The sequence below is a fragment of the Centruroides sculpturatus genome, unplaced genomic scaffold (assembly GCF_000671375.1).
Source record: "Centruroides sculpturatus isolate CEXI.00-Female unplaced genomic scaffold, Cexi_2.0 scaffold187, whole genome shotgun sequence".
Lineage (NCBI taxonomy): Eukaryota > Metazoa > Arthropoda > Arachnida > Scorpiones > Buthidae > Centruroides > Centruroides sculpturatus.
In genome coordinates this window covers 742,386-770,374 of record NW_019385662.1, presented here as the reverse complement: position 1 = coordinate 770,374, position 27,989 = coordinate 742,386, and the positions used below count along the sequence as shown (strand labels likewise).

Here is a 27,989-nt window from a genome sequence, read left to right as displayed (position 1 = left end):
TCGTCATAAAACGATAAATAGTTTGTCAAATTTTTATTCATAAAAATGCAGTTTCAACTGCTTTTTATTTTATAAAATCCGTCTTCTTGCGCCACCAGAGGGCCTTTTAAACAATAGGTAGTCTGTTAGCGTTGGTCAGTAGTAGTCCTAATGCAATACGAACGTTTGTTTCTTGAAAATTTGATCACGATTTAAATACAGTATTTACTTTTAATATTACCGTTATGCCATCGAAAAGAAAACGTGTTGTATTATCATTAAGACAAATTAAAGTATTTGTTTTGATTATCCGGATTTTTCCTTATCCGGACTACCTTCATCCCCAATTAGTCCGGATAATCGAGGTTCTACTGTATATTTTTTCGTACATGATTCGTTATCCGAACCACCCCAATTGATTCGGATAAACGACGCTCTACTGTATGTTCTTTTGATATAAATGCAGAATATTTATGAAAGATATGCACACATAGTGTGTGTTGTGTGGTTATATATATATATATATATCAGTAATATATATATTACTGAATATATTATTTTCATCTTAATTTCACATGAATAAAGTACATTTTATAATTATTGTTAGCACACACATTATTTTTAATAATAGCCTAAGAAACAAAAATAAAAAAACAGTTCAGAAATAAATTAACAATTGAATTTCTATTGTTTCTAGTTAAAAAGTTGAATCCACTTTGTTACGATTTCTTATATAACAACTGTTAGGTTATTTTTAAAGTAAAATAGTAATTTTGCATTTAATGTTTTCATGCTTTACTTCAAACAGGTCATTCTTTTCCTTTTTTTAAATCTTTGTGTACAACCTGATAATAAAGTACTGTTAATATACAATTATTAAAGACAAATTCAAGAGGAAAGAATTTTAGCTCAATACCAAATAGATATCTATCTTTTATAGTCTTATCCATAAATGATGGATATGCAGCAGCAAGAATGAATAGTTTATGAAAAAACTGAATGGATCTTTTAAAATTCTTTTGTAGCTATAACAAATACAATTCTTGGCAAGACCTTTGAAAAATATTTTCAAAACAGATAAAACTGTCTGTGTACATCTTATTCTAGAGTTTTGGAACAAGAATATGTTTCAAAATTTACATAAAGATTACTCCCATTCACTTCGACATTTGCATAATCCTAAAGAAGAAAATAAAGTTCTTTAATCATACAATATATAGCAGAAGAAATGTTTTTCAATTCTTTTCATTATTTAACATTATGATCTTCTCAAACATAAAAAATATAATGTAACAAAAAAATGCTAATAAAAGCTATTATGGTGATAAGCTGTAATATCAAAACTTATTGGAACAAATTTTATGACATGACATTCTTTTATTTTTAAATATTCTTGCTCTATTCAACATACACAATTTGTCTGTAAGAAAATATCAACAAACAATAGGCTAATTTAAATAATCACAGAACAAAATTTCAACAACTTGTTTTAATAGAGTTTATTTCTTACAGAATTTTTCTAGTTAAAGAAGTCCTTATTCTTCATTCCCAATACTTCAAGAATCTAAAATAAAGTCCTATAAAAAATTTTAAGTTAACTAATATATCAATAAGTGACAGAATCTAAAAATTTTACTTTAGTAATTAGCGATTACTCATCTACAATGTGGAAGCTTACACTAAATTAAAGTTATTAACAATCTACAATAAAAATATTACAGATAATTAACTACTCTATGAATCTCAGTATATATATATATATCTTACTATCAAGATTTTATTATGATGTATTGGACATCTTTAAAATTTAAATGAATAGGGTTCTCATAGCTAAGCCCAACATTTTTTGCTGGTAACAAGATATTAAAATAACTCAAGATGTGTCAAAAAAGTTTATTTTCATAAAAAGAAAAAACATGATAATTTATTATTTAAGATGCAATTATTTTACATTAAAAGAAAAGAATCCATTGAATGAAATTATATACTATAAATAAATCAGACTCCTGACACAAATTAAAAAAAAAAAGAAAAACTCGTCTTTTAAAGAAAAAATATGAAAAAAATTTTGTAATAATAATAAACATAAATTATAATAAAGAATAAGTAAATTGAAAGCCATAATACACTTTTTGATATCTGATAAGTATGAACAGGCAGTTTCATACATAAAGCTTAAAACACTCAGTGATTTGAAGTGATATCTCACACTAACATTGTTAACACAAGTTTATGAAAAATGTAGCCTGATTTATTTAATCTGAGGAATAATATCTACCCAATGTGTGTCTTGCTATTGCCAATGATCTCAGCAAAGATGGGGAAAATCTGCAGCCTTCAGGTTGAAGATTTCCTCAATATCTGGGGGAAATCTTCAACCTGATAACAAGACCTTGTTTCTGTAATAGTTCCCAAATATTTTCCCTTATTTTTTTCCTAGTTCATCCTCAACAGTATACTGTTTAAATACATTCTACTATGAAATTATTTGATATTTTATTAAATTACTTTCTAAATGAAGCTAGAAAAAAAAATGTTTAAATCATTAAGTTATCATTATAATTTACACAATTAATCATTTTTTTGAAGTAAAGTTATTTTTGCAACAACATGAGCTTAAATTCTTTGTATTGGGTTGTTTGGAAAATAATTTTGTTTTTTTTATTACTAGAGGAATTAGATGTATTTTTACCAGTCAATTTCATTTTAAACCACATTTTCATTATATATTTTCACAGCTCACATTTAAAGGCTTATTTGTAAAAAATTTTGTTTGATTCTGTACAATTTTTTTCTTTGGTGTTCCGTCAAATATAGAAAATCAAAAGCATCATTTTTGGCATATTTTGCTTTTTTATTACCAAAAAGCCAAAATTCTGTTCAAGCAAGAAAAAAATTGTGGTACATGTATGGAGAAGATGTGTTGAGAGAAAGACAGAGCCAAAACTGGTTTACAAAATTTCGTTCTGGCAATTTCAATATTGAAGATGCACCATGTTCTGGATGGCCAATTGAAGTCAATGAAAACAAAATAAAGATACTGATTGAAGCAAACTGCCGAATAACACGTGAAATCACTAAGAGATTAAATTTGTCAAATTGAACCATTTATGATTGCTTGAAATGAATTTGTTTTGTTTCAAAGCTTGATATATGGGTTCCACATGTTCTTAAAGAGAGATGCTCTCTTTGGTGAGATTTTAAGGAAATTTTTTTTTGAGCTTTTACCAGACGATTTAACAACTGATTCGAAAGTGTACTGCCATTGAGTAAACAAATTGAGTAATATCATCAAACAGAAAAGGCCAGAATTGATCAATAAAACAGATGTAGTGTTTTATCATGATAATGCCAAATTTCACACAAGTTTGATAACTCGTCAGAAACTGTTACAGCTTAGATGGGAGGTGCTATCACACCAATCATATTCGCCAGATCAGGCACCCTCAGATTATTACTTGTTCCGGTCTTTACAAAATTTTTTAAACTGTAAAGCCTGGACTCCACATTATCGGAATCCGCGATGTAATCATAAAACTGAAAGCCAAACTGACGAAACTTTCAGTTTTGTAACGTTCAGTTGGACAGAAACAGGACTGAAAGCAGAGTTAAAAATTATTTAACTTTCCCATTTTTGTCCCGCGCTTCTGTCGTACTGCAACCAATAAAAACACAAGGATGTGTGACGCGTAGTCACGTGCATTAGTCATGTGTAGTTTGATTTTCGTAATGGCAGAAAGTGTAGTGAAAACGATGAGGAAACAAATAGATTTGGAATTCTTCATTGAAGTTAGAAAATACAGATGTCTGTACGACAAAAAAAATGTAAATAATTCAAAGATTATTAACAATGAAATTGTTAACAAATGCAGAGAAATCATGACAAAATTTGTAGCATCGTCCATGTTTGACTCTACGACAACTACACTGATCAGTGTAATTGTCAATGGAGCATTTCTAGTGGAGTCAAGTTAAAACGAAAACATAACTGAAATGAAAACTCTATATGTTTCAGTTCTGTTTCTGAGTTTCTGTGTTCAGGTAATGTGGAGTCCAGGCTTAAGATGTTTACTTGAAATGAAAATGACAAAAATTACTTGGATCCATTTTTTGTAAGCAAACATCAAAACTTTTATCAATGTGGAATCATGCTACAACCATAAACGATGGCAACAGGTATTTGACCAAAATGGTTGATATATAATTCAATAAAATATTTATTTATTATAAAAATATAAAAATATTGTATTTTTGCCATGAAAAAAAAAACAAAATTACTTTCCAAACAACCCAATACATTTGAATGAAACAAGTACCTGAAGAAACAAAATAATAACTGAAATTTTTTTCAATTCTTCTGAGTAATGTAAATTTTTAAAATATATTTTATGAAATCCATTCAGAGATATCTCGTGCAATTTCTGACTTCCTAGAAGTAAATTAAAAAGATAAAGTGTTAATTCTGTGTATTTGTGTGTGTGTATGTATGTATACTCGATACAATAAGATACAATGCATGAATCATTATATTAATTTGTTTTTCTGGTTTAAATCATCATACAATTTAATCTATATCTATATATATAAAAATGAATGTATGTCTGTCTGTTAGTCTTTCATGCATTACCACACCGTTTATCCAATTGTCATGAAACTTTGGGAAGTTGTTTAATATACTTCCGCAAAGGTTTCTGGCATACTATGACTACCATGAAGCTTTGGGAAGTTTTTTAATACACTCCCGCAAAGGTTTCTGGCATAGTACATTTATCCTACAATAGATGGCATGCATTTATACTGTGTGTTCGATCGATTTCAAATTGTGAAGACCATTTCCTCCCTTCAAAAAATATCTTTATATGTGCATTTGTGAACTGTTATTTACAATATTTGTAATAATTTTTGTTTAATCACTTTATTTCAACTATTTTTTGCTAATTATGTATTCGATTGAACTTTGTTAAAACCTTAACTGTATCCCAAACAACAACTGAAGTTGTAGGAGGAAATTCGCCTATTTTACCGATCCTGGGATCCCCCTTTTCCAAATTTTAATATCAACTCAAAATAATTTAAAAAGACAAATTTCAATAAAACAGTTTATTATCCAACTATCAGAAATTTCACAACATGCCAAGGAAGAGAGGAAGGAGCAATTAAATAATTAAAATTATAAAGGATTGAAAAATATATATAAAAGTGGGGAATATCGTACTTCTGACAATCGCTGCGAGTGTGTGGGCTAGATTTGGAGAATCCGTGCTTCTCACATGGACAACTGTATGTGACCAGCTCATGTGTCAGAAAATCTGATTTATTCGTGTAAGAACCAGACGGAAAAACAAAAAATATCATGTATCCACAAGCATTCCAATAAATAAATAGAACTGAAATGACACTTTGATATGTTTTCCCAACGAAAATGAATAATAATAATAAGTTTCAATAAAAATGATAAAATGTAAATTGAATTTTATCATAACGAGTTTGCTTGAATTTCGTTTCTTCTGAGATCGCAGCAATGTGCAACGGGTAAGCTAGTACTCTATAAAATGCAACATCAGATTTTACTCAAAAACAATCTTTTTTTTGTTATAAAATTATTACTTACCACATTTGTTAAAATAAACCATTTGTTTAATCATTTTAAATAACTTTCCTTGGGCAACCAAACTGAAATCAGCAGAATAGAACATACAAAATAACAAAAAACACTAACATTGATTAACAAATGATTTATTTCTTTCCTGCTGAAAGGTTTTCGTGGTACTGATTTTCTTGTATTTTTATTTGACAGTTCAGTATGCTTCAATTAGTTATTACATTTTAAAAAATCAACTTAAATTAATGAAAATTTGCAAATATATCATCGTTAATTTATTAAAAATGCAATTAAGTGCCCAAATATTTGTATATTATACTTATTTTGTAGCATTATACATATGAAACAATTACTATAATTATATCATTTATGCCATACTGTAAGTAAGACAACTGCACTTAATATGAGGTAAGTACAAAATAATTATCCTATATGTATTCATCTTATTTATAACACAGAGGATATTACATTAACATATTTACAAACACAGTTTAAAAGAGACAGATATAAACCAGAGAGATTCAGAAACTATATCCAAAGAATAGTGATTATTATATTATTAAATGCTTGTATCTCATAATTAATTAATTAAATTTATATTATATTTTCTGTAATTTTTTTAAGTATACATGAGTAGAATGCAGCAATGTTCATAGATTTAAATCATTTTAAAATTGTGCCCATGTGTATTATATCTGAAGTTCTAAAAACATTAAAGTTTGTTTTTTGTGTTATATCGGAATCTGAAAATAGCTAATTCAATTAGTGAAAAATGTTTATCCCAGAAAAAATTTCGTGCTGAACAGTGAAGGTTTTCATTTCTTAATTAAATAAAGTCTTTAAAATATAATTTAACTTTATTTATAAAAAATTATTATAGTAAAACCTGTGTAAACTGATCTGTACAGTACTGAATATTCTTTCCAGTTTGGCAGGTTGCTGTTTTAAACGGTTATTTTTTTCAACATAGAAAATTGCTCCATTTCAAAGAACTTTTCCCCATTTAGGCAGGTTTTACTGTATTATTAATTAGCAGTAGATTCATAAAGACCATTTTTAAGTTGATTTTATTTTATTCCGATGTTTTATTCTAATTAATACATTGGTCTATTCAATTTGTTATAAAATTAATATTTGAGAATAATCATGAAAGAATAAATCATTTATTTCTAATGTATTACTTTTTCAATTACAATTTCAATTAAAATGGCTGATGTATTATTTTTTCTAAAAATTAAAAATCCCAAAAAAATAAGTTGTCTTCTTTCTGTCATGTCCAATCACAAGGAACAAAGTCTTTCTTTGCAGAGATGACCTTTTGTTGAAGGCTTTTACCTTTTTTGTTGTAATATATGCAATTCCATTAGAAAAATTCATCTCCAGCAATTATTTACTCCCGTAATCAGCAATACAGAAGAAATGCAAATGCCAAGTAAATTGTGACTGATGCATACTGTTTTATAACAATATGAATAAACGGGTGAAATTTTGATTAAAAATTTAAAAATGTTTTCCTGATAACTTGATATTCATAAATAAATAAAAGACTTAATTAAAAATTTTGATTTATCATTTTTCAGATATAGTTAAATATTGGTATATAAATGTTTCAATGTCCAAAAACCATCAAGTCACTCTACTGTATAGTTTTGCATATGTCAATGAAAACTGAAAAATTTACTGATTCTATTTTAGAAAGTTCTACAGAATGAATAATTAATCATATTATCTGATATACAGTAGAGCGTCGTTTATCCGAATCAATTGGTGACTGGGATTGTTCGGATAACTTATTTTTCGGATAACCGATTATGTACGAAAAAATATATTAACCTATCCCATGTTGAAATTTTTCTCCGTTGCGTGTCACTTCGTGTTGAATTTTCATCGATGTTAAGCCTAATGTAAACATTTTAAAATAATAATCGTGGCTATTGTATTGTTAAAAATTATTTCTTTATTTTTTACAAGCAAAATAAATATATTGAAAAATATAAAAACAAAAAAAAATATATTTTAGAAGTTGATCTAGTATCAAAAACATTCGATTCAGCACCACACACAGTCCTCAGAAAAACACCACACAAAAGCGCCAGTGCTGCCAGCTAAAACACACACCAACAAAAAAAAATATCTTTTGTTGGCCAAAGATTGCAGCGCCACAGCACTAGCGAAAATTTAAATTTGCCGACTGGAATGCTTTCGGTTAACCGACGTTTCGGATAATCAATGCTCTATTATATATGATTCCAGTATAACATGTCATTATGTAATAAGCATAAAAATGAAAAATTTATTAATTTTTATGTTATGTCAAGGAAGTTTCTCTTAAAGGAAGAAGTGTTTAAAAGTTATATTTATTAATAAAAAACACATTTTAAACGTAAAACAAAAAGCTATGAAATGATGTTTGATTTTTTGTCTTTTTAAGCAGATTTTATTTTGCAAGAAAACAACTAATTCACTCATTATAATTCAGAAATTTACTTGAATAATTTGTATAAGAGAAGATTGTCAGAAAATAAAAAGAAATGTATGTGAAATATGGTTAAAGCAGTACTTTACAGAGAAGGAAAAAGTATTCCAATCTACATTCCTTTCTCTTCTAAAGACCCTCTCTTGTACAAACTGGCTGCTTTTATTTCTTTCTTCTCAGCCATCCTATTCTCTTCTACAAGTACAGATAAATTGGATGGCCAAGTTCTAAATTATGACAACTAAATACATACAAATAATATCAACACTTCTTTAAAATTACATTTTACAATATAAAAGTTTTAAGTATAACATATCATAGCATACTAATATATTGAGTGTAAAAATAACTGCTGATAAAATGATGCTACTGTAATCTTTAAAAGCCAAGAATCTGGAGACTTCACATGTAGTTCCTCTTTTAATATAAAAATTTTTAATCAAAATTCTTTACTAATACCAATTATATTAGTAATTAACATCAATCTAATCAATTTTGATTCAATAAGATATACTGTAGAATATTGATTATCTGAATATCAATCAACCGAAACATTAACTAACTGAAAGAGATCCAGTTAGCAAATTCAAATTTTCGCTAGTGCTATGGTGCTGTAATATTTGGCTATGTCTTGGACTACTCCAATATTATTTTTGTTGGTGTGTGTGTTTTAACTGGCAGCACTGGCACGACCATATTGTATCATTAAAAATTATTTTTTTATTTTGTATAAACAAAATAAATATATTCAAAAATATAAAAACAAAAAAAAAATTATATTTTGGAAGTTAATCTAGTATCAAAAATGTCCAGATTCAGCATGACACATGTCGAGAAGATACTTAAGGACATGTCAGTATTTGAACAAGGCTTTTTTCCCCCACTGTGAGTGGTGTTTTGCTTCAGCTCATCAAAGAATATAGCCCAAGTAGCTGACATCTCCAGATAAACCCAGAAAAAGAAAGAGTTTTGCTTGTTTTGTGTGGTGTTTTTCTGAGGAGTGAGTTGTCAGGACGTGTGTCATGCTGAATCAGAATGTTTTTGATACTACATTAATTTCTGAAATATAATTTTTTTTGTTTTTATATTTTTCAATATATTTATTTTGTTTGTGCAAAATAAAGAAATAATTTTTAATGATACAACAGCCACGATTATTATTTTAAAAAAATTTCGTTAGGCTTAACATTGACAAAAATTCAACACAAAGTGATATGCAATGGAGAAAAATTTCAACATGGTTAATATATTTTTTCATACATGATTAGTTATCCAAACAACCCCAGTCCCGAATTGTTTCGGATAATTCATGCTCTACTATAATTTCATAGATCAAAATTAACTTTACAGTAATTATTATTTTGTTTATCCAGTTTAATAAATCATTTTTCTATTATTTTAGAATATCATATTTGATTCTTGTAGTATTTTCTTTAATTGTTGATACAATTATTTTTTCTCTGAAAGTGGAAAAAAAATCGTTTACATTTTTATCTTTGTCAAATTACAATTATTCCTTATCTGAGAAACTAATTACAGTAATCAAGATAAGAAGAGAATGATTGAGTTTCTTATGCTGAAAAAGCAAATCGGTGCCAAACATTCACAGATGCTTACTGAATGTCTAGGAAAACATTTCAGCAATAACTCCATAGACATTCCTTAAGTGCCAGTTTATCTTGATCTTTCATACAATTGTTCCTTTTATTTAAGAGTTATAACAACATTCATTAATAAGGCACATTTTTCAACGAGCAAAACTAACTTTTTTCCAAACAAAATTCAGTCAAGTGTGTTTTGTGGTAACCAACATACATGATCTTTAATTTTAAAACAAATAAAAAAACTAATTATATTAATAATTAATACAAATTATTCCTCAGTTTCTCTTTTAAAATGGAAAAACAATAATTTTTTATTCTAAATTATAAATTTTATACAAGTTACAAAAAATGGCAACTGGAAGTTGGTAGGTATGTTAAGAATAACTATGTTAATTAGTTAGTTTATGAAATAATGTTGTTAGTTTATTCCTCTTTGTATAAAAAAATATGAATTATATTCTGATCCAGTTACACAGGGTGCTCCTGAGACGTTTGACAGTTTTTAAATTTTAATTTGCAGGACATGGTGGTCATTACAAAATGTTGCTTTCAAGACTTAACAGTGCTACACACCCATTCTCCATTAAAAAAATATATATCTGTGTAAAGCAATATTTATCCTTTACCCTGAAGTGTTATATTATTTAAAAAACCATCAGGTGTTCCTGGCACACCCAGTAAACTGATAGCATGGAACTGCACTAAGCTTCAGTGCTACTATGCTTCATTATCATAGTATTACAGCTTCATTATCATATTACTACTGGACAATTATGAAATGACAAATGACTGTATTAAATCAAGAAAACATCACAAACTCTCAACAATAAAATTACAGTAGAGCGTCGTTTATCCGAATCAATTGGTGACTGGGATTGTTCGGATAACTTATTTTTCAGATAACCGATTAGGTACGAAAAAATTATTAACCTATCCCATGTTGAAATTTTTCTCCGTTGCGTGTTGCTTCGCGTTGAATTTTCGTTGATGTTAAGCTTAATGTAAACTTTTTAAAATAATAATCGTGGCTATTGTATCATTAAAAGTTATTTCTTTATTTTTTACAAACAAAATATATATATTGAAAAATAAAAACAAAAAAAATTATACTTTAGAAGTTAATCTAGTATCAAAAACGTTCGATTCAGCATGACACACAGTCCTCGGAAAAAAACACCACACAAAAGTGTCAGTGCTGCCAGCTAAAACACACACATCAACAAAAAAATATTGGAGTAGCTCAAGATATAGCCAAAGATTGCAGCGCCACAGCACTAGTAAAAATTTAAATTTGGAATTCTTTCGGATAACCAACTTTCGGATAAACGACGCTCTACCATACTTTAATAATCTAAAGTAACAACAGAATTGCTTATGAATAAAACAGTGCTTATTTCTCTAACATTCCAGAAATAATAATTTTTTATTCTCTTTAATAAATGAGTAAATAAATCAATTATCTGAACATAAAAGAGCTTTTATAATTAGAATTCAAAACTTGGACTAGTCGTGTTAATTTCTGATTTCTCAATTTGTATAAGTTTTTCTTGAAGGAACGTAACTATGGAAATGTTTAAAATGTTTATCTTAGTCATTTATAACAGTTACTTTCTTTCTAATAAAAACTTATAACAATAATCATTAACAGTTTGCAACAGCATTACTAAACTACTTTGTTTTCTAATTAAAAATCACAGTACAGTAGACCCCCCTACAACACGAGTTCCTATAACGTAGATTCCTATAACGCGGCGAAAAAATTGCAACGGTATTCATATAAAGACGCTAAAAGGGACTCGTAAAACGCGGTAAAACGTCATCGTCAACACGTCATCGCGGATGAGCAGCTGAACTACTTTCCGCCGTCCAGCACCACGCTACGAAGAGTTTAGGCGGGTAAGTTAAGTTTACTATCGTCTGTACAGTATTATATATAAATTATGTACTGTACATATAATTATATATTAATTATATATAAATTAGGTACTGTATATATAATTATATATTAACTTAATTTATTGTAACTTTATTATAATTATATATATACTTTCCGCCGTCCAGCGCCATGCTATGGACGGCGGAAAGTATATAGTAACGACTAGACGAGTAAGTTGAGTTTACTATCATCTGTACAGTATATAAATTAGGTACTGTAAGTCTAATACAGTACTGTAATTTTATACATTTCTTGTGAAAGAAACATATCTTATTCAACAGCCATAAAAATTATTTATATTAATGATGTCTCCAAAGTTCAACGAAGTTTTCGCAGAAAAATAACATCAGAAATCACGGCTGCCGTTTAGTGCACTGTTCTGCAACAAACACAAGCTTAAGCAATGACAACGTCGAATGGTGCACACTCGGAATCCTACAATTTTTTGCTTATAGCATAGTTTATACAGATTATTCCCAAAAAATTATACATATTTTGGAAATGTTAAGTCGAATTAGTCTAGAATCGATTAATTTTATGGAAGAAAACCTTTCAAACAGCCGTAGTCCCTAAACTGCACACATGCCAGGCTGCAATTGGCTCATGTATTTAAGGATTCCTACAATGCGAAATTCGTATAATGAGGAACGTATCTACCGCGTTATAGGGGGGTCTACTGTATTTTCTTATCAGATGTATATTTGATGAATGTGGTATGAAACTGGAACTTTTAGCATACTAATGAAACAGCTTTCCATGAGCAGTGTTAAAATATTTCAAGACAAAAACCTTAAATTTTAAATACGTATTTTAAACAAACCTGGTTTAGTCGGAGCTTTTGGTACTTTAATAGTATGAGGTACTTTGTCTCCTATGACTTCTACACATTCACAAGGAAAGAATCCAACCTAAAGTACACAAAACAAAAATAATTAATTAACAAATTTGCCTCAGACTTTAAAATCTAATAAACCAATTTTCTTCTAATCTATTACAAATTGCCAAATCAAAATTTATAATTCTTTAAAACCAGTTCTGGTTTTAAAGAATTATAAACCTGATTACACATTATTTTCAATATAATTTATTTTAAAAGATTTTATATCCATAAAATTTAATTTTGAATTAATCAAAACCACAGAATTATTTTTCCTTCCTCCAATTTAATATTAATAAATTTAAGGAAGTTTAAGATCAATGAAATTTTCAGAATCACAATTAGTTTTACTCAGAAATTTTTGTGATGAGCCTCAAATGATTTTAAGTGCATCTATTCTGAGAAAGGAATTAAAATCATTGTGATTGCATTTTAAACTAACAGTAATATTTCGAAGAAATGCAACTTGCAATTTATAAAAAGTGTAATGTAACTAAACTGTTTATCATAATAAATTTATACTGAATCCTTTAATTACAGCAAATACAAACAAAGAAATTTTGTTACTTTTAGCAGTTATCCTAAGAGATCTAATAATTCAAAGAGGGCTAATGACATTCTAGAACATCTTCGTGCATGAGAATTTATTCACTCTTTGAATCTGATGACAACAGCTTAAGCAGCCAATAACATTTGTATAACAAGTTTTGCTGATGATTTCAATGTAAATTTCCTTAATTTAATCATTTTTAATAAAGAGACGTATATGTAATCAATATAAGTTATTACATTGAATTACTATAATTTCTATTAAATTCAATAAAAATTTTAACATTCCTACATCTTCACATTAATAGAAATTAATGAAGATTGAAGATGAACATTAATGATCCCAAAATATAAAATTACAGGATATTAATTCAAAACCAACACATCACAAAACAGATTAAATTAGGAGTTTGTGTAGAGGAAATATTCATAAAAATACATATATATTTAAAAAAAACAGTGATTTTTTTTTCTTTAGCTATAAATGTAGTTAGAAAAATAGGACAATGTGGCAATTTTAAAATGACAATTGTCAAATACTTAAAAGTGCATTATATCTTTTATTTCTTTCAATAAAAATAACAACCTTTAATATTACTTTTGACTTTTAGTATAAAATCTAGTTGATATTAAAAATAGCAAAATTATAATATAATTCCAAAGATAACATTCTTACAAACTTTTATTTTTATAAAAAATCATCTTTTAGTATAGGAATTAACCTAAGCTGTAAGATGAAAAAAATTGTAGCTAGCATCTTATAATAGTAAGTGCACTGTCTATTAAAAGACTTACTGTAAACTAAAAAATTGCACATTATATTCAACATTTTTACTTTGATATAAGGCAAGAGTAGTGTGTGTGTGTGTGTGTGTGTGTGTGTGTGCCTGCATGGAGTATTGCATTGTTGTTCAAACAAGAAAGCAAAATAAAGCTGCCAGATTTATTCCATTCGTAGTTGCCCTTGTATAATAATTGCACCAAATTTCCAAAGAATAGAAATATTAGTCATCCTCTAATAGCAAGTGCTTTCTAGTAAACAGCACAGCTATTAGATGAAAAAGTTACAAACAGCATGCTGTTTATTAGAATAAATACAGTACTTCTTTATTAATATATTTAGTAATCACACTTAGATATTACTGAAAACAAAAAGATGCAATTTTTTTCCAATCCAAGTTCACATGCTTTCCTTTAGAATGGTTTTAAAAAACTTAACATATTTACAAGATTCATATAAAGAATGATAATTCAGATCATTATCAGAACTTCTTCAAGGACTCTAAGAATCATTTATTCTAAATTGCTACAGAATAAGACATAAATTTGCATTTGTTCCATAATCTAAAAAACTAAAACTTCTTTAAATATAAAACACTATGTACTGATATTTAGAGCATGCTGATATGATGATGAAATGCATATTAATTTTATATGAGTATGCTCGAAGAAGCTTAGAAAAGATCAAGTAATAACATTTAAAATTTTAATTATAAAAAATTGCAATTTATTAACATTGATTAAGTTTTTTTTTTAAACTAATTAGCAATTTTTGGGTTCCTTGAGGATGCTCTGATTTTATACTTAATTTTGGAATGATATTTCCTACTGATGGGAGAAAGAGAAAGATATTTTCATATAAAATTCTTCTAAAACAACTTACAGTAATAATACTAATTTAATTGCAATATCTGTTTTACGCAAATAGCAAAAAAAAAACCCCACACATTTTTATGATAATGGTTTTCTATTTTATGTATGTGCTTTGAATTTTTCTAAAAGTCAGTATAATGCACATAAAAAATTAATACCTTTTATAAATATGTATGCTTACTATTTAGTTAAACTCCACAAAATATAAATATATGTACAAGTTAGGTCAAAAGCCAATAAGGAAAGATCACATAACGTTATTCTAGGTTCTCATCAGTATGCACACTCAATTTACTTTTTTATAACTTTGTTTCACTTTATGATCTTACCGTTAACTCCATATATAATAATTTTATAATTCTGTTGAAAATAAGTGTTTATGATTAAGGAAAGCAGTGGTAGCTACACTAGTTTCCTTTTTCTAAATTATTAATTAAAATCCAAAAGTAATTTCTAATTATTTATCTTTGAATAAGACATCATACCTTCAGATCAAATTCCTTAATTTGATCTATTAATAATTAGCTTAACTGTAACCTGAAAATAATCTGGATTTAGATTAGTTTGGCTATTAACAATAGTAAACAATATGTCAACAATACTTGTAAAGAAAAATGTACGCACAAAATAATATTAACATTTTATTTTCAAGTACTGTGATTAGATACATGAATATATAGATAAATATTTATACAATGAAAATTATCTGTTTATCAGTCAAATTTCTTATAACAGATCTTGAATGAAATTACAGTGATACCTCAGTTTTCATCAATAATCTGATAATCTGTCTGAAAATAACCATCAGTGAAATTCGAAACCAACGAAAACCAAGGCAATTATTTCCATATTAATCAATGTAAATCCAATTAATTCATTATAGACATTCCAAAATACATACCAAAAACACATTTTATAGAAAATAAATATAGTGTTTAATACTAAAAACAATAAGAAATTAAATTAGATAAATATAAAAGACTAATGTAAAGAATAAATGAACATTTATTATGGTATTTCCTATGATGGAGCTAAAAGGAAAGGAAAGCAATGGAATTGTTTGGATAGATGTGCAGGGGTAATGCTCACACAATGAGAAACAACTGAGCAAGGAGGTAAACTTGTGAGTCATCCTTTGTTTGTGCAAAATTAGCAGTGAGGTTACATCAGCAAGCTGACAAAATCTGAGGCAAATTTTTTACGGAAAAAATCGACAAAAACCAAAACCGAGGTATTACTGTATTTGTAAAATAACTTCTTACAAATATTTTTTAAATATTTATTTCCTTATAATAAATCAAGTTTATAAAAAAGACAAATATTGCTAAATAACTTTAAATGGCTAGAGTTTAAAATAGTTACAACTTTTAAGAGATTTTTTTTCAAATTATAAAATATTGAAAGTAATTGCATGTAATTTTACAGAAAACATCATTACAAAAATCAGTAAAATTTTCTGGAAATTAAACTAGCAACATTCATTATGCAATACACATTTATTTTCAATCATTCAATAAAATTTTTTGACTTGAGAGCTAAAATTCAGGTTACGAGCCAGCTTCAGCTATCCCACTGCTATTTGGTGCAGTGAATGCCACAGCAAACCATAGATTAAGAAAAATAAGATAGAAAACTGCACACGTGATCGAGTGATATAGGCATGGAAATGCCTATGTCACTCGATCACTTCCATGTTGTGTGTGGTGCCACCATCTCTCATTTCTTGAATTTTCCATCTTTTCTTTCTTTATCTATGCAGTGAATGCTACAACATCCACAAAACCAATTTATTGCAGTACATTCTGTTGTGTTTTTATATAATATTCATTATTTATAAGTACATTTTTCTTATTTAAAAACACATAACAAAAAATTGCTGTGTTTTGGGAGGTCTGGAATGAATTAATGGCATTTCAATTCATTTGAATGGGAAAAATTTATTTGACATAAGAGTAATTTGAGTTGCAAGTTCCGTCATGGAACAATTTAAACTCATAAGTTAAGGCACCACTGTATTAAAACTATCACATATTAAATTCATCTTTCATCTTTTTGTCTCTCCTACATTGTCTAAATTCCTTAATATGAATAACTATATAAAAAGAATTAATTGTTTCATTTATCTCAAACATTACTGGAATTATATCCAAGATAGTTGATAGGTGAATTACTTTCCAAGCCCAGAGAAAATTTAGAGACTTGTAGTGGTTCTATCCCTGTAAATGTAAATTAATGTTATTTTTACTAACAAAAAATAAATTCTTTAAAAATGCTTTTTATTAATAAAGAAACAATGTATTTCATTTATTCAAAAAAAAGAAAAAAAAAGCCTCAATACTAAATTTCCAACAGTCCTGACTTTATCAATTCTGTTCTTAGAAGATTAAGTTTATCAATAAATTCTGTTAGACTTAGTAGAAATCAAATGATGATGTTATCTTCCATTTTTAAAAATTAAGTTCACAGATATCCACATGTGAAATATGTGGTGGTGGCATAAATTCTGTTAATTGCATCTCTCAAAGAAATATTTTAAAAGCTTGTTTGTTTCTGATGTAGAATCATTATAATAAGCAATAAAAAATGGAGATTCCCATTTAAGATGACGACCCCATTATCACCAACTGTAGCATGATGAAACATAGTCTCACATTGTGGCCCTCTATGTTTGGTCAATGATTTTTTATACGATTTGTATTTTTCAAATTTTTTCAGCATAGTAATTAAAATGGACCACCCTGTATATACAGTCAACTTCTACACAATGAAGAGTCATAATTGCACAAAAAACATTTAAAATGATTATTTAAGTCAAAATATTAAATACAGTAAATAGTCTAAACAGACTACTAAACAATTAAGAAAAAAACATTAATAAAACAAGTAAATAGCCAAGACAATAATTGCATTTAAAATTTACAACAAAATATTTATTTACTAGTTTTATGCATGTTAATTTATATATTTTAGCCATTGCCAATGGAAAATTTTTTACGTGTTTTACGTATTGAGGCAGATAAAAGCCTACACTAAAAGGTCAACTCCACTGTAAGACTGTTTTTATTCCAGAGGTGTGAAAAGAACATAGGATGAAGAAAAATGAAGCAATCCTGTACTTTCTTCTGTTAACTTCTAATGAAAAGAAATTCTTTTTTAATTTTCTTATAAATTTTAAGAATAAACAATTTTTTAAGAAAATAAAAACTATCAAATGCTAGACATTTTATTAAAAGCTATGTAGCAGTCAATATTTCCAGTTTTTTTTTCTTTAAAAAATTGATTCTAAACAGTTACTTCTAAAAAATTATGATAAAGAACATTTATAGAAAAATCAAAGTACATTCATTGGCAGACACAAACTATTTCATGAACAAAAACTTCAATTGTATGTTATCACGGCAAATAACTCTATCAATCATATCTTTCATATAAATGATTAATGGGTTGTTATGTTTTATAATTTCAAATTTTTACAGAAACTTTATTAATAAAACTTCTTTAAATATAAAACACTATGTACTGATATTTAGAGCATGCTGATATGATGATGANCCAAGCATAATAATAATAATAATAATTATTATTATTATTATTAAAATGCAATAAACTCAATCTTGATTGTGTGAGATTGTGATTTGATGCAACACAATGATATTAATGATATTCAGAGAAGTATAATTGCTATTCATGATATATTTATATTATTCTTTAGAATTAAAATATACTTTCATTTTCTGTTATATGAAATTAATATAATTACAAGGATCATACATAAAATTTATAGAATTTTTGAAACCAAATGAGTAATTTTAAAATCTGTGCAGGAAGAATCTTAAAGACATTTTGTAAAAATATGGAAGGAACATAGAAGGTTAATTTCTTCAATATAACATGTAAATAAATTCAGAAATCTTGCATTAGTTTTATTTAAAATCCAAGTGTTTTTGAGACTTTCTGCCATTTTCGGAAGCTTAGTTACATCTAAAAAACAATTTTAAACAAAATTAAATTACTGAAGAGGTATTGAAAGTGCAGATTTTAAATATAAATTTATTTTAATTGCATTTGGAGTAATATTTTTTTTAAGTTCTTTAAACCTTCATTTTCTTATTAAAAGTAACTAAAAGTTTTTCTTAGAAACAAGAGACGAACATTTTTAAACTTTATATTATTTGACTTATTGATTTTATAGAGAATTAACAACCAAATTACAACTAAAATCATCAATTTTTTTAAAACTAGTTTAACTGTAAATGGCACTGAAACTACTTTAAAAAATTTTGCCTGGAAAGACAATAATACATCATTGAAATTATTTGCATATGTAGTTTATTTTTATATAAAAGCCTTTAACACACACAAAACAAAACAGAAAACAGTTGTTTACCGTGTTATTTATATAACTTCATATCAAGTGTGTGTTCAAACTTTATTAATTTTAATATACCTATATACACTAAAATAACAATGAATACAAATTTCAATTCACTTGTATGACAGGGGGATAAAAAAACAAAACTTCATCCCAGAATACTATTAAAAATAAAAACAACGTAAAATAAATAAATTCAGGTATTTCATATTCTAGTGAATTAACTGTATGAATCATAAAGCTCAAAAATGGCCTGCATTCTACTCCAAACATATTGCTTTAACTAAATAAATCTTAAATTTTCAGTATTTGCAGTTAAATCTTAAATATTTTTGTTAAAATAACCTTTAAAAACTTTTATTTATTTTACCTTCAAATAATAAAAATGAGAACAGTTAAATTAAACATTGCTAGAGATTGTTCTATAAACAAATACATCAGCAAGTATGTCATATACCATTTTGGTTTATTACATTTAAGATAGTTTCCAAGATTTTTGAATTCCTATATATATAATATTAAAATTATTATAAATATATTAAATAATCAACAATTAGGTGAGAAAAATATCATTAAAAAAAATTAAAGTTTTTAATGAGCTTCTTTAGCTTTTAAAATACTAATAAAACAAATATACCAGCATTAAATTATAAATCTATCTTATGAAATATTAAAAACATATACACTAAAAAAATATAGAATTCAATAAGAATAATCTAGTTCAAAGTTACAGTTTATGTCAACAATCACATCGCACTGTTTTGTAAGATAATTTGATATTTTCAGATGTTAACTATCAATGACTACCAAGATCTTACAAAAATATTATTCTTTCAAATAAAATCAACATAAGGGCAGATTTCTAGTGGGTGTTGACTCAAACAGTGTCAGAGAAGCTCTGAGAATTACTTATATTATTAGCTAAACAGATCAGCACTTTACTATAAGCTGATGTGTATTATACACACTCATTTCTGATATACAGGGTGTCTGAAAAGTTACTGTGCAGTGGAAAAATTTTAAGTAAAGTTTTATGTATGTTATTGCAGTTTCTACAGCAAATGTGGGAAATGTTTCCCAGAGGCTCCAAATTCAGGGAAAGTGAGGTCCAGAGACCTATTAGGCCTGATTCTGCAAGAGATTATGTAATTGGAAAAGAAATCTTCCAAAAACTGGAACATCTGTCAGCAAGCAGTAACATTATCTACTGCAAAATGGAAACACGTGACATACAACTTATGGTCTTGTATGCAATGGCATACATATAACTAATGTGATTACAAATTTCTCACTACACAGTAACTTTTTGGATGCCCTGTACTTGTTCACATAAATAAATTTAAAGGTTTAAATTCATTTTAAATTAATAATACATGTTATTATTATGTTATTATTTGTTATGTTACAATTAACTGTTATTGTAATAGTTATATTAATTTTTAAAAATAATTTTGTAGTATATTTGTGCTGAATTATGACAAATTATGTGTAACTTGTGCTGGATATTTACATGTGTTGGACTTAATTAATCCAGTTTTACATCGTACATATTTATAATAATTTTGTAATCTATGTTAAAATAACAGGAGAGACTATACTAATTAAAAAAAAGTCAAATATATTATTCTAAGAATGGTCAGAATTTGTTATAAAACAAACTGAGATAGATTTCTATCAAAGAATAATAAATTTTCATACTTTATTTGTTTATTTTTTATTCTATAATTTCAGCGATAACCACTTTTCTTTCTAATGAACAATATTACCAACTGAGTATATTACACAGTACAGCTGATATTGAAGTGTCTTATCAACTACTGGATAAACATTCATCACCAATTTGTAAACAACTCTATGATTAGCAAGTTATTAAAAAAAAATGCTTCTGTTAAATTAGATTATATCTAACATTTAAAAGTAATATATTTTCAGCCTTTTTTTAAATGAAATTCAAAATTTTATATAGGTTCCGATAAGCATATGATGCTGATGCACAAGAAGTACTATTTTATATATTAATGCTGTTTCAATAAATATTTTGATACTGCAGAGTTTAGCTCTTTAAAACTTGGCAAATTAACTTTAATAAAAATAAACTTTTAATACAGAACCTACTGTTTTAAGATAATAACATCCATAGTGTTAATTGTAGGATGTGTAAATATTGATATATTTATATCAATATTTACATAAATCAATCACATAAATAGTTCATATAATTTTACCTTGAAAATCATATTATATTAATCATTACTTAGTGTAATGACTGCTGAAGTATCAATTAATCAGAGTTAACCATAGTATCCTTTCTCTAAGCTCTGTGCATGAAATGATCAGTTTGTTAAATTTTTATAATTAGTTTAAATACTAAACAAAAATTGCTTTCCATAAACTTTTCTGTAGCAATTTATATTGAAATCAACATTCGTGCAAGATCTAATTAAATCAGACAAAAAATTATATCCTATTTTCAAATTCAGGTGATGAAGATTACTATATTCTATACCTTTATGTAACAAGATGTCTGTACCTCCATTTTAGCATGAGCAAGTTGGCAAGTAAGAGAAATGGCAAACAAACATACAGTAATTTGAAACCTTTCCTCAGAACCAATTATAATTGATTTGTATAGAGGTTAATTCCTACAAATAATAAAATTTGTTTTGACTTTAAATATTAATATATAGGAACATTATCTTGATCTCAACAATGTAGCAATCTTCAACAGAATATTTTTACTTAGTATTCACAACTTGCTATTTATCAATCATTGCACAGGCCTATTAGATATTAAAACAAGTTTCTTCTAATATTTGTTTAGTATACATTACATAAAAAATTTAATTTCTGAAATAAGAGCATTATAAAGTTTAAAATGCCATAAAAAATCCATTAACTTTCCAATAAACCACATATAAATTTATGATTCTTGAAATATCCCTCTAGAAACTATCAAAATGACAATGGCACAAAAATCTGTAATATCAACTAATTAAAGCTTCAACAAATATCTAACGAAATAAAATATATGTTAAATATAAAACTTTATGAAAAATTTCAATTACTTTTGTTAACTAAATTGCAATATTAAAATATATTTTGTTATTTTAAGAAATTGTATTCATTAACATTTATAACTACCAGGAGAACTCGTGTTTTATGCAAACAATTTTATCAAGCCAAAGGATTCAAAAGCAATAGATTACAGATTAGCAGCTGTTAGAGTGTGCCAATGTTTGTCATTAGTTCAAATTTGTGTTGAAAGGCATTTCAAATGCATTAAAATCAAAGGGGAAAAAAAATTAACAAATTAAACAAGTATGACCTTGCTTCATCTGAGTTGCTAAGTAATTGACATCTACTTCTGAAATTTTATTTCAAAAACTATCAAAAGACTAGAAAAATTTGTGACTTTGCCACATTCTATATTCTATCAGACATGAATCTTCTTGTATTTTCTGATTTTTGGGTCATCCTCACACTGAGCTGATTAAAATGATCTGGAACAAATTTAATATGCTTTTGCTGACCAACAAAAATAGAGATAATGAAAATACAGATTATTCTTTCCACTAACATTTTCTTTTATTAAAAGAAAAATACAAGGAATGATATTTTTTAATTTATTTTTTCTATCTTTAATTTGTAAATGCTTTGTACGTACAATACAATACATAATTTTCATATTCACTATCAATATATTTTAAAGAATGCTTGTCACAAGTCTTGTCAGTATAATAAAACTGCTTGTCTAATTCATTATAAATCTAATTAAATAAATCTTTATCAAGTATAACATCAAGTAGAGCCATTTAGCTAGGTCTTAGATGCAGATAAATCTGAAAATTTAGTATTCTTATGTAAATAATATAATATGAAAGTATTAAAATTAAAGTTTCTATCAAAAAGTGATGAAAAATCTGTTTTTATTTGTTTTAATCATAATTTTTTATGGCTTTTAGAGAGGAGTATGAAACAGGATTTGTGACTCATCTCTCTCAGGCCCTATCAACAGATAAATCAATCTAAACCAGCAACTCTAATGCTACTACAAGTTTGGAACTTATTTCGAGATCATTGAAATTTAAATATATTTCTTTTGAATAGAAAGAAGCATCTTTAGAAGCCATTAAAGAATCATAAATAATGCACAACTTCAACAATTTATAATTACAGGGTCGTCAAGTGGGTTTTTTGTTACATGCAATCACACTTACCAAATTTTAAAGTTTATTATTCATCAGCGAAAGAAAAAGGAAGAACTGAAACTAAATTATATTGTTAGCTACTAATATTCATTAATATTTATTTAATTAAAAAAAAAATAGATATAATTTTGTCCCCAACAGGTAACACTAACTTATCCTTTAAAAACTTTACCTTAAACAAAATTTTACTAACATTAATTATATATTTAAAGAGAGAACAAAATAAAAAAGTACTTCACTCTATAATCAACCATCTTTGAATGATACCAAGAGTACGAAATCTGACACCGAAACTAACTTTGTAGGGCAAGATGTAACACCATTAACTATTTATATGCACATCTCCTGCAGATTTATTTTTTATATTGATTTCCGACCCCTTTAACACCTGTGACAGATGAATGTGATATCAGAAATGCTTTATTTGAAGTTTTTACAAAATTTATTGACAAGATTTCTCGAGTCTGTTATATAATAAACACATCACAATAAATAATTCATTCATAGATAATGCGATTATTATAGAAGTAATATCACTGAAGTAAAAAAAAAAAATTAAAAAAATATATACCAACACTACTTGCTTGTTCAACTACATTACTAGCAAACAGTTTATCTTTGTTGAAGCAGGGCATAAATTTTAATATAGCAGTATAAAAAAATTCATTCAGAATTTTAAGTCGATGAAAAATAAGAAGGCATTTTTATCATAAATACAATTGTATCAAATTTTTACACAAAAAACATTTATTAATAATATTCTAATTGCTAGTTTGAAGATGAATAAGTGTTTGACTTAGTATAGTGTAGACTCATATATTAGTAGACTCATATAGTGGTCAATCAACATATTTTTTTCATTATAACATCATGTCATGTGAAAAACTGAAGAAACCTATTCAATTTTTAAGCAATTTGGCAGGTTCTAAAATTATCTATTTACAATTTTTTAATAAATTCCTTATTTAAATGATGATGAAAAACAAAAAAGGCTGCAATTTTCTAAATAAAATTCAGTATGGTTGCCATATGATATTTTTTTTCATAGCATATGTCACTGCTTAAAGCTCTAGTGTTACGTCATTCCGAAACTCTCTTGGCGTCATCACTGCAGAAATAAGACTTTCAATTTCTTGATTTTTAAATGGATATTTTCAGCTTTAAAGCATCGTAAAACTTTGAATTCTAATAAACACCGCTTTTTCTAAATATTCTTCAATTACGACAACTCGCAGACATATAAACAATTAAAATTTCATGTATTCAGATCATTTTAAACTAAAAAAAATCTTAAACCAATTTTTTATTGTCACATTTAAAAATTAATAATCATAAAGCCATTCAAATTTCATTTGATTGAAGATAACAAAAAGATTTAGAAACATTTCTAAGACAAATAAATTTTAGTTTTGGCTCTTAAGTCGGTCATTTGAATTTTAACTCACTTAATGAAGTCATCAATTCCTTCAATGAATGATTTTTTAAGCATTCTAAAACATGCTTAACTCAAAACCTTGACATACTCATAAGTAATTAACCTAAGTGATTAAATGTATACAACAAGACTATATATATATATAAATTTCTTCTATTTGCAAACTGGTTTAATTATTTTTCTTTTATTAATTAATCTTAGTTTGAATTTTTTCTTGTACAGACAGCCAAATTCAATTCTCTAAAACATTTAGAATGACACTTCAACAATCACAATTAGTCAATTAGCAATGTATAATACTGGAAAAAATATCTGACATTGTTTGAATATTAAATACATCTCCATCTTTGCTATAAACAAAACTGTTTTGTATTGTCTTTGAATGGACAGATATCTTATTTCATTAATTAATGAAAATAACTTTATATGTATACATATTCCTAAAACAAAAGTGTTGTGTGTTATGAAGAAGCATAATAGTATTTTGAAGTTTTTATTGCAGAATTTCATTTTCGTTTGTCAAATTATGTTTATTGTCAAATATTAATTGTCAAATATTTTTAAAAATTTTTAATTAATTTTTAAAAATGATTGGCATGAAAGTCCATTTAGTCAGTTTAGTTGAGCTTCCGATCCAAGGCAAACGGGACCGAGCCCTTCCTGGATAATTGCACTCTCCGAATGATGCGAAACCTATTAAAAAAATACGACGATGAAACTCGTTTTGGCTTTTAATTTTCTAACATAAATTTTCATTGATAAATATGCATATCAACCATCGATTTGGTCCAAATCAGCTGAATATCAATTAATGTTATGCTAATGGATAACTGCCACTAGCCATACAAAATTATCATACCTACACGAGAACAACTGCAACTATACTCGAATAGATTAGCAAGAAAAAAAAAAGTATCTTGGAATGGAAACCAAGTTAATAATTCCATTATAATTAAATATTGAATTAAAATAACTCTGAATACTTAAACTAAATTCCATTCCTAAGATGTAACGAATTAAAATAAAGCTACATTAAAATATACCCTTTACATTCAACACAACACACAGAATGTTAAGAGTATTTGAGACAGATTTCCATCTTTCTGTAAACTAGCAAACTAAGCAGAATAAATTTACATCTGTTACAGTTACTAAGTCTGCTAACTTTAGAAACTGCTTATTAACATGTATTTTTCAAAAAATGTTTTAAATATTGAAATTAAGCACCAACTTAACCTTGAACTTGTCAAAAAATTAAATTAAGCAAAGTTAAAATCTTATTTATCTGAATCATTTGCAAACTTTAAAAGCAACCATTTCCTAAACCACTTATTGCTAAATGATCAGAACGCATTTGATTTTGGGCGACAGACTAGAAGTCAACCACGTGATCAAACAAGCAGCAGTCTAAGTTACAGGATGCTAAATTTGTTCTCAACAGAGAATAAATGCAATTTAGAACTGACTTAACTTTATAATTATCTTGTATCTTATAAAACAGAAAGGTAATAGGTCAGCTAAATGATGAAATTCAATAGTAATATTTTAAATAAGATTTAACATAAGTAAAACATTGTACAGAACGAAACTCAATATTCATTTTAAATGTCACGATTTCGACAAAATCGATTCCATTTTGCAAAATCACACTAAAATAAAGTAAAATATTATAAATTTCTAAGATTTAATTTTTTTGCTTTGCATTTACATAAATCTACTGGTTATAAGAGAGTCAATTTTTGGTAAAACTTATTACAGAGAAATTAATTGTATATGGTTCCGCAAAGAAAGCAGTTTAAATCGGCTTCAAAGATGACCGAGAATACATTCTAGATTAACGACACCAATTAATCTAACCTTATACAACTTTATAAATAAAACTAACTAAACAAACTGTCCTAAATAATACCATGAACGAGCAAACTAGCATCAGATTATATATATATATATATGTTTTTGAAATTTACTTACATATAAAATAAAAGGAAATATTCAAAGATTTAAATTCTTATGTTACTTAAATTCTAAATCTTATTTCCGATAAATTCCTATTCATAATTAATTATTCATTATACCGTTATAAAATACTGAAATGTCAGTATTTCTCACTGCCAAAGGAAGACACATTATGTGATTCTAGCTTCTCTTTTACTTTACATTTTTAACAAAACTCTAGTTATACTAATAATCAAATGACAATCCTATCCCAATAGTCAATCCGGCTCGATTGTTCAATTACTAATTTCTATTACCATAAAACGAAAGTAATACTGACTTCAAAACCTTTCTTTCCTCTCCACCACGTCGATTCTTCCGGAGGAGGCATGTCGATGACGGAAATCATGTCTCCCACCTGTAAGAAAACAAAACACACTATAACCCAAAAACCATTCTATTTCTTCTGGGCAGAATTTCCGCAGGGGGTTATACAACATGCCCTGCGAGGAATGGGGAAAAAGATTTAACAACTCAAACTTCTCTCCCCAACTTCCTTAAAATTTACTGAAAAAAGAAGGAATAACGTATAAATGCCATTATTTACGACGACTTTTCCGACGAGTAAACGAATGGTAACTCAAACTCGAGCATCCGTACGTACACTTCGAGCAGAAATCTATTCACAGCATCCTTCTTTTCGTGTGAAATCGAGTGGCGACGCGCAACACTGGAGTTGTTTGGCGTCCATTTCGCAAATGTTTACGGCCAGACGGTCTACTCGTAGACGACGACCTGGCTCCGGACCGAGTACAAAACAAAATTTAAAAAAAGCTGGCAGCGACAGCAAGCATTCGTCCTTGATCCAACTAGCCACGGAGGGTGGACGACGGTGCGACCTTCTTCCGAATCTCTTCCACGGCACGCCACCGGCACGTAGCCCCACGATTAACAATTCTGCAAAGGTCCCGAACACACTGGCACACGTCCAAAGCTGCAATCTCCCGACGAGCGACCCGGGAGTAAGCGAACTACGAATCGAACGGCGCACGATCCACATCAAAATGGCGGGCGGCCGTCACGTGACAACTTCCTCCCGCCGGTTCTCCGAGGGAAAGCACCTATACTCCCTCCCCCGTCCCAGGCGCGGGTGATACTAATTTTAAAACTAGGGGGATAGAAGGAAAAAAGTCGCTGGGGGGAGCCATCCGCCGGATAAAGGACCGCGCGACGAAATTTGTTTACAGAAACGGAAAAAAAGAAATAAGTACGTCATCAACTTTCCCGGAACCGCGCTAAGTGGGCCGGCCGGCGGTACGCGCCATCCGTATGCCACACCGTTAACAAGGGGCGGACAAGAGGG

At 27.7% G+C, this 27,989-nt stretch overlaps 1 protein-coding gene across 7 annotated transcripts in view; it reads right to left on the bottom strand.

The window, feature by feature from the left end:
* Positions 1-27,989, bottom strand: part of LOC111640995 (sporulation-specific protein 15-like) — a 169,466-nt gene that overhangs the window by 45,997 nt on the left and 95,480 nt on the right. For 4 of the 7 annotated variants that reach the window (XM_023387099.1, XM_023387098.1, XM_023387100.1 and 1 more), the window contains 2 exons: positions 26,967-27,044; positions 12,418-12,505 (listed from right to left, as the gene is read on the bottom strand). In XM_023387099.1, the coding sequence (XP_023242867.1) occupies positions 12,418-12,505; positions 26,967-27,044 (166 nt within the window). Of the gene's footprint in view, positions 1-12,417; positions 12,506-26,966; positions 27,045-27,223; positions 27,953-27,989 lie in introns of those variants that run through there. The other 3 variants (XM_023387102.1, XM_023387103.1, XM_023387104.1) reach the window with 3 other exon arrangements.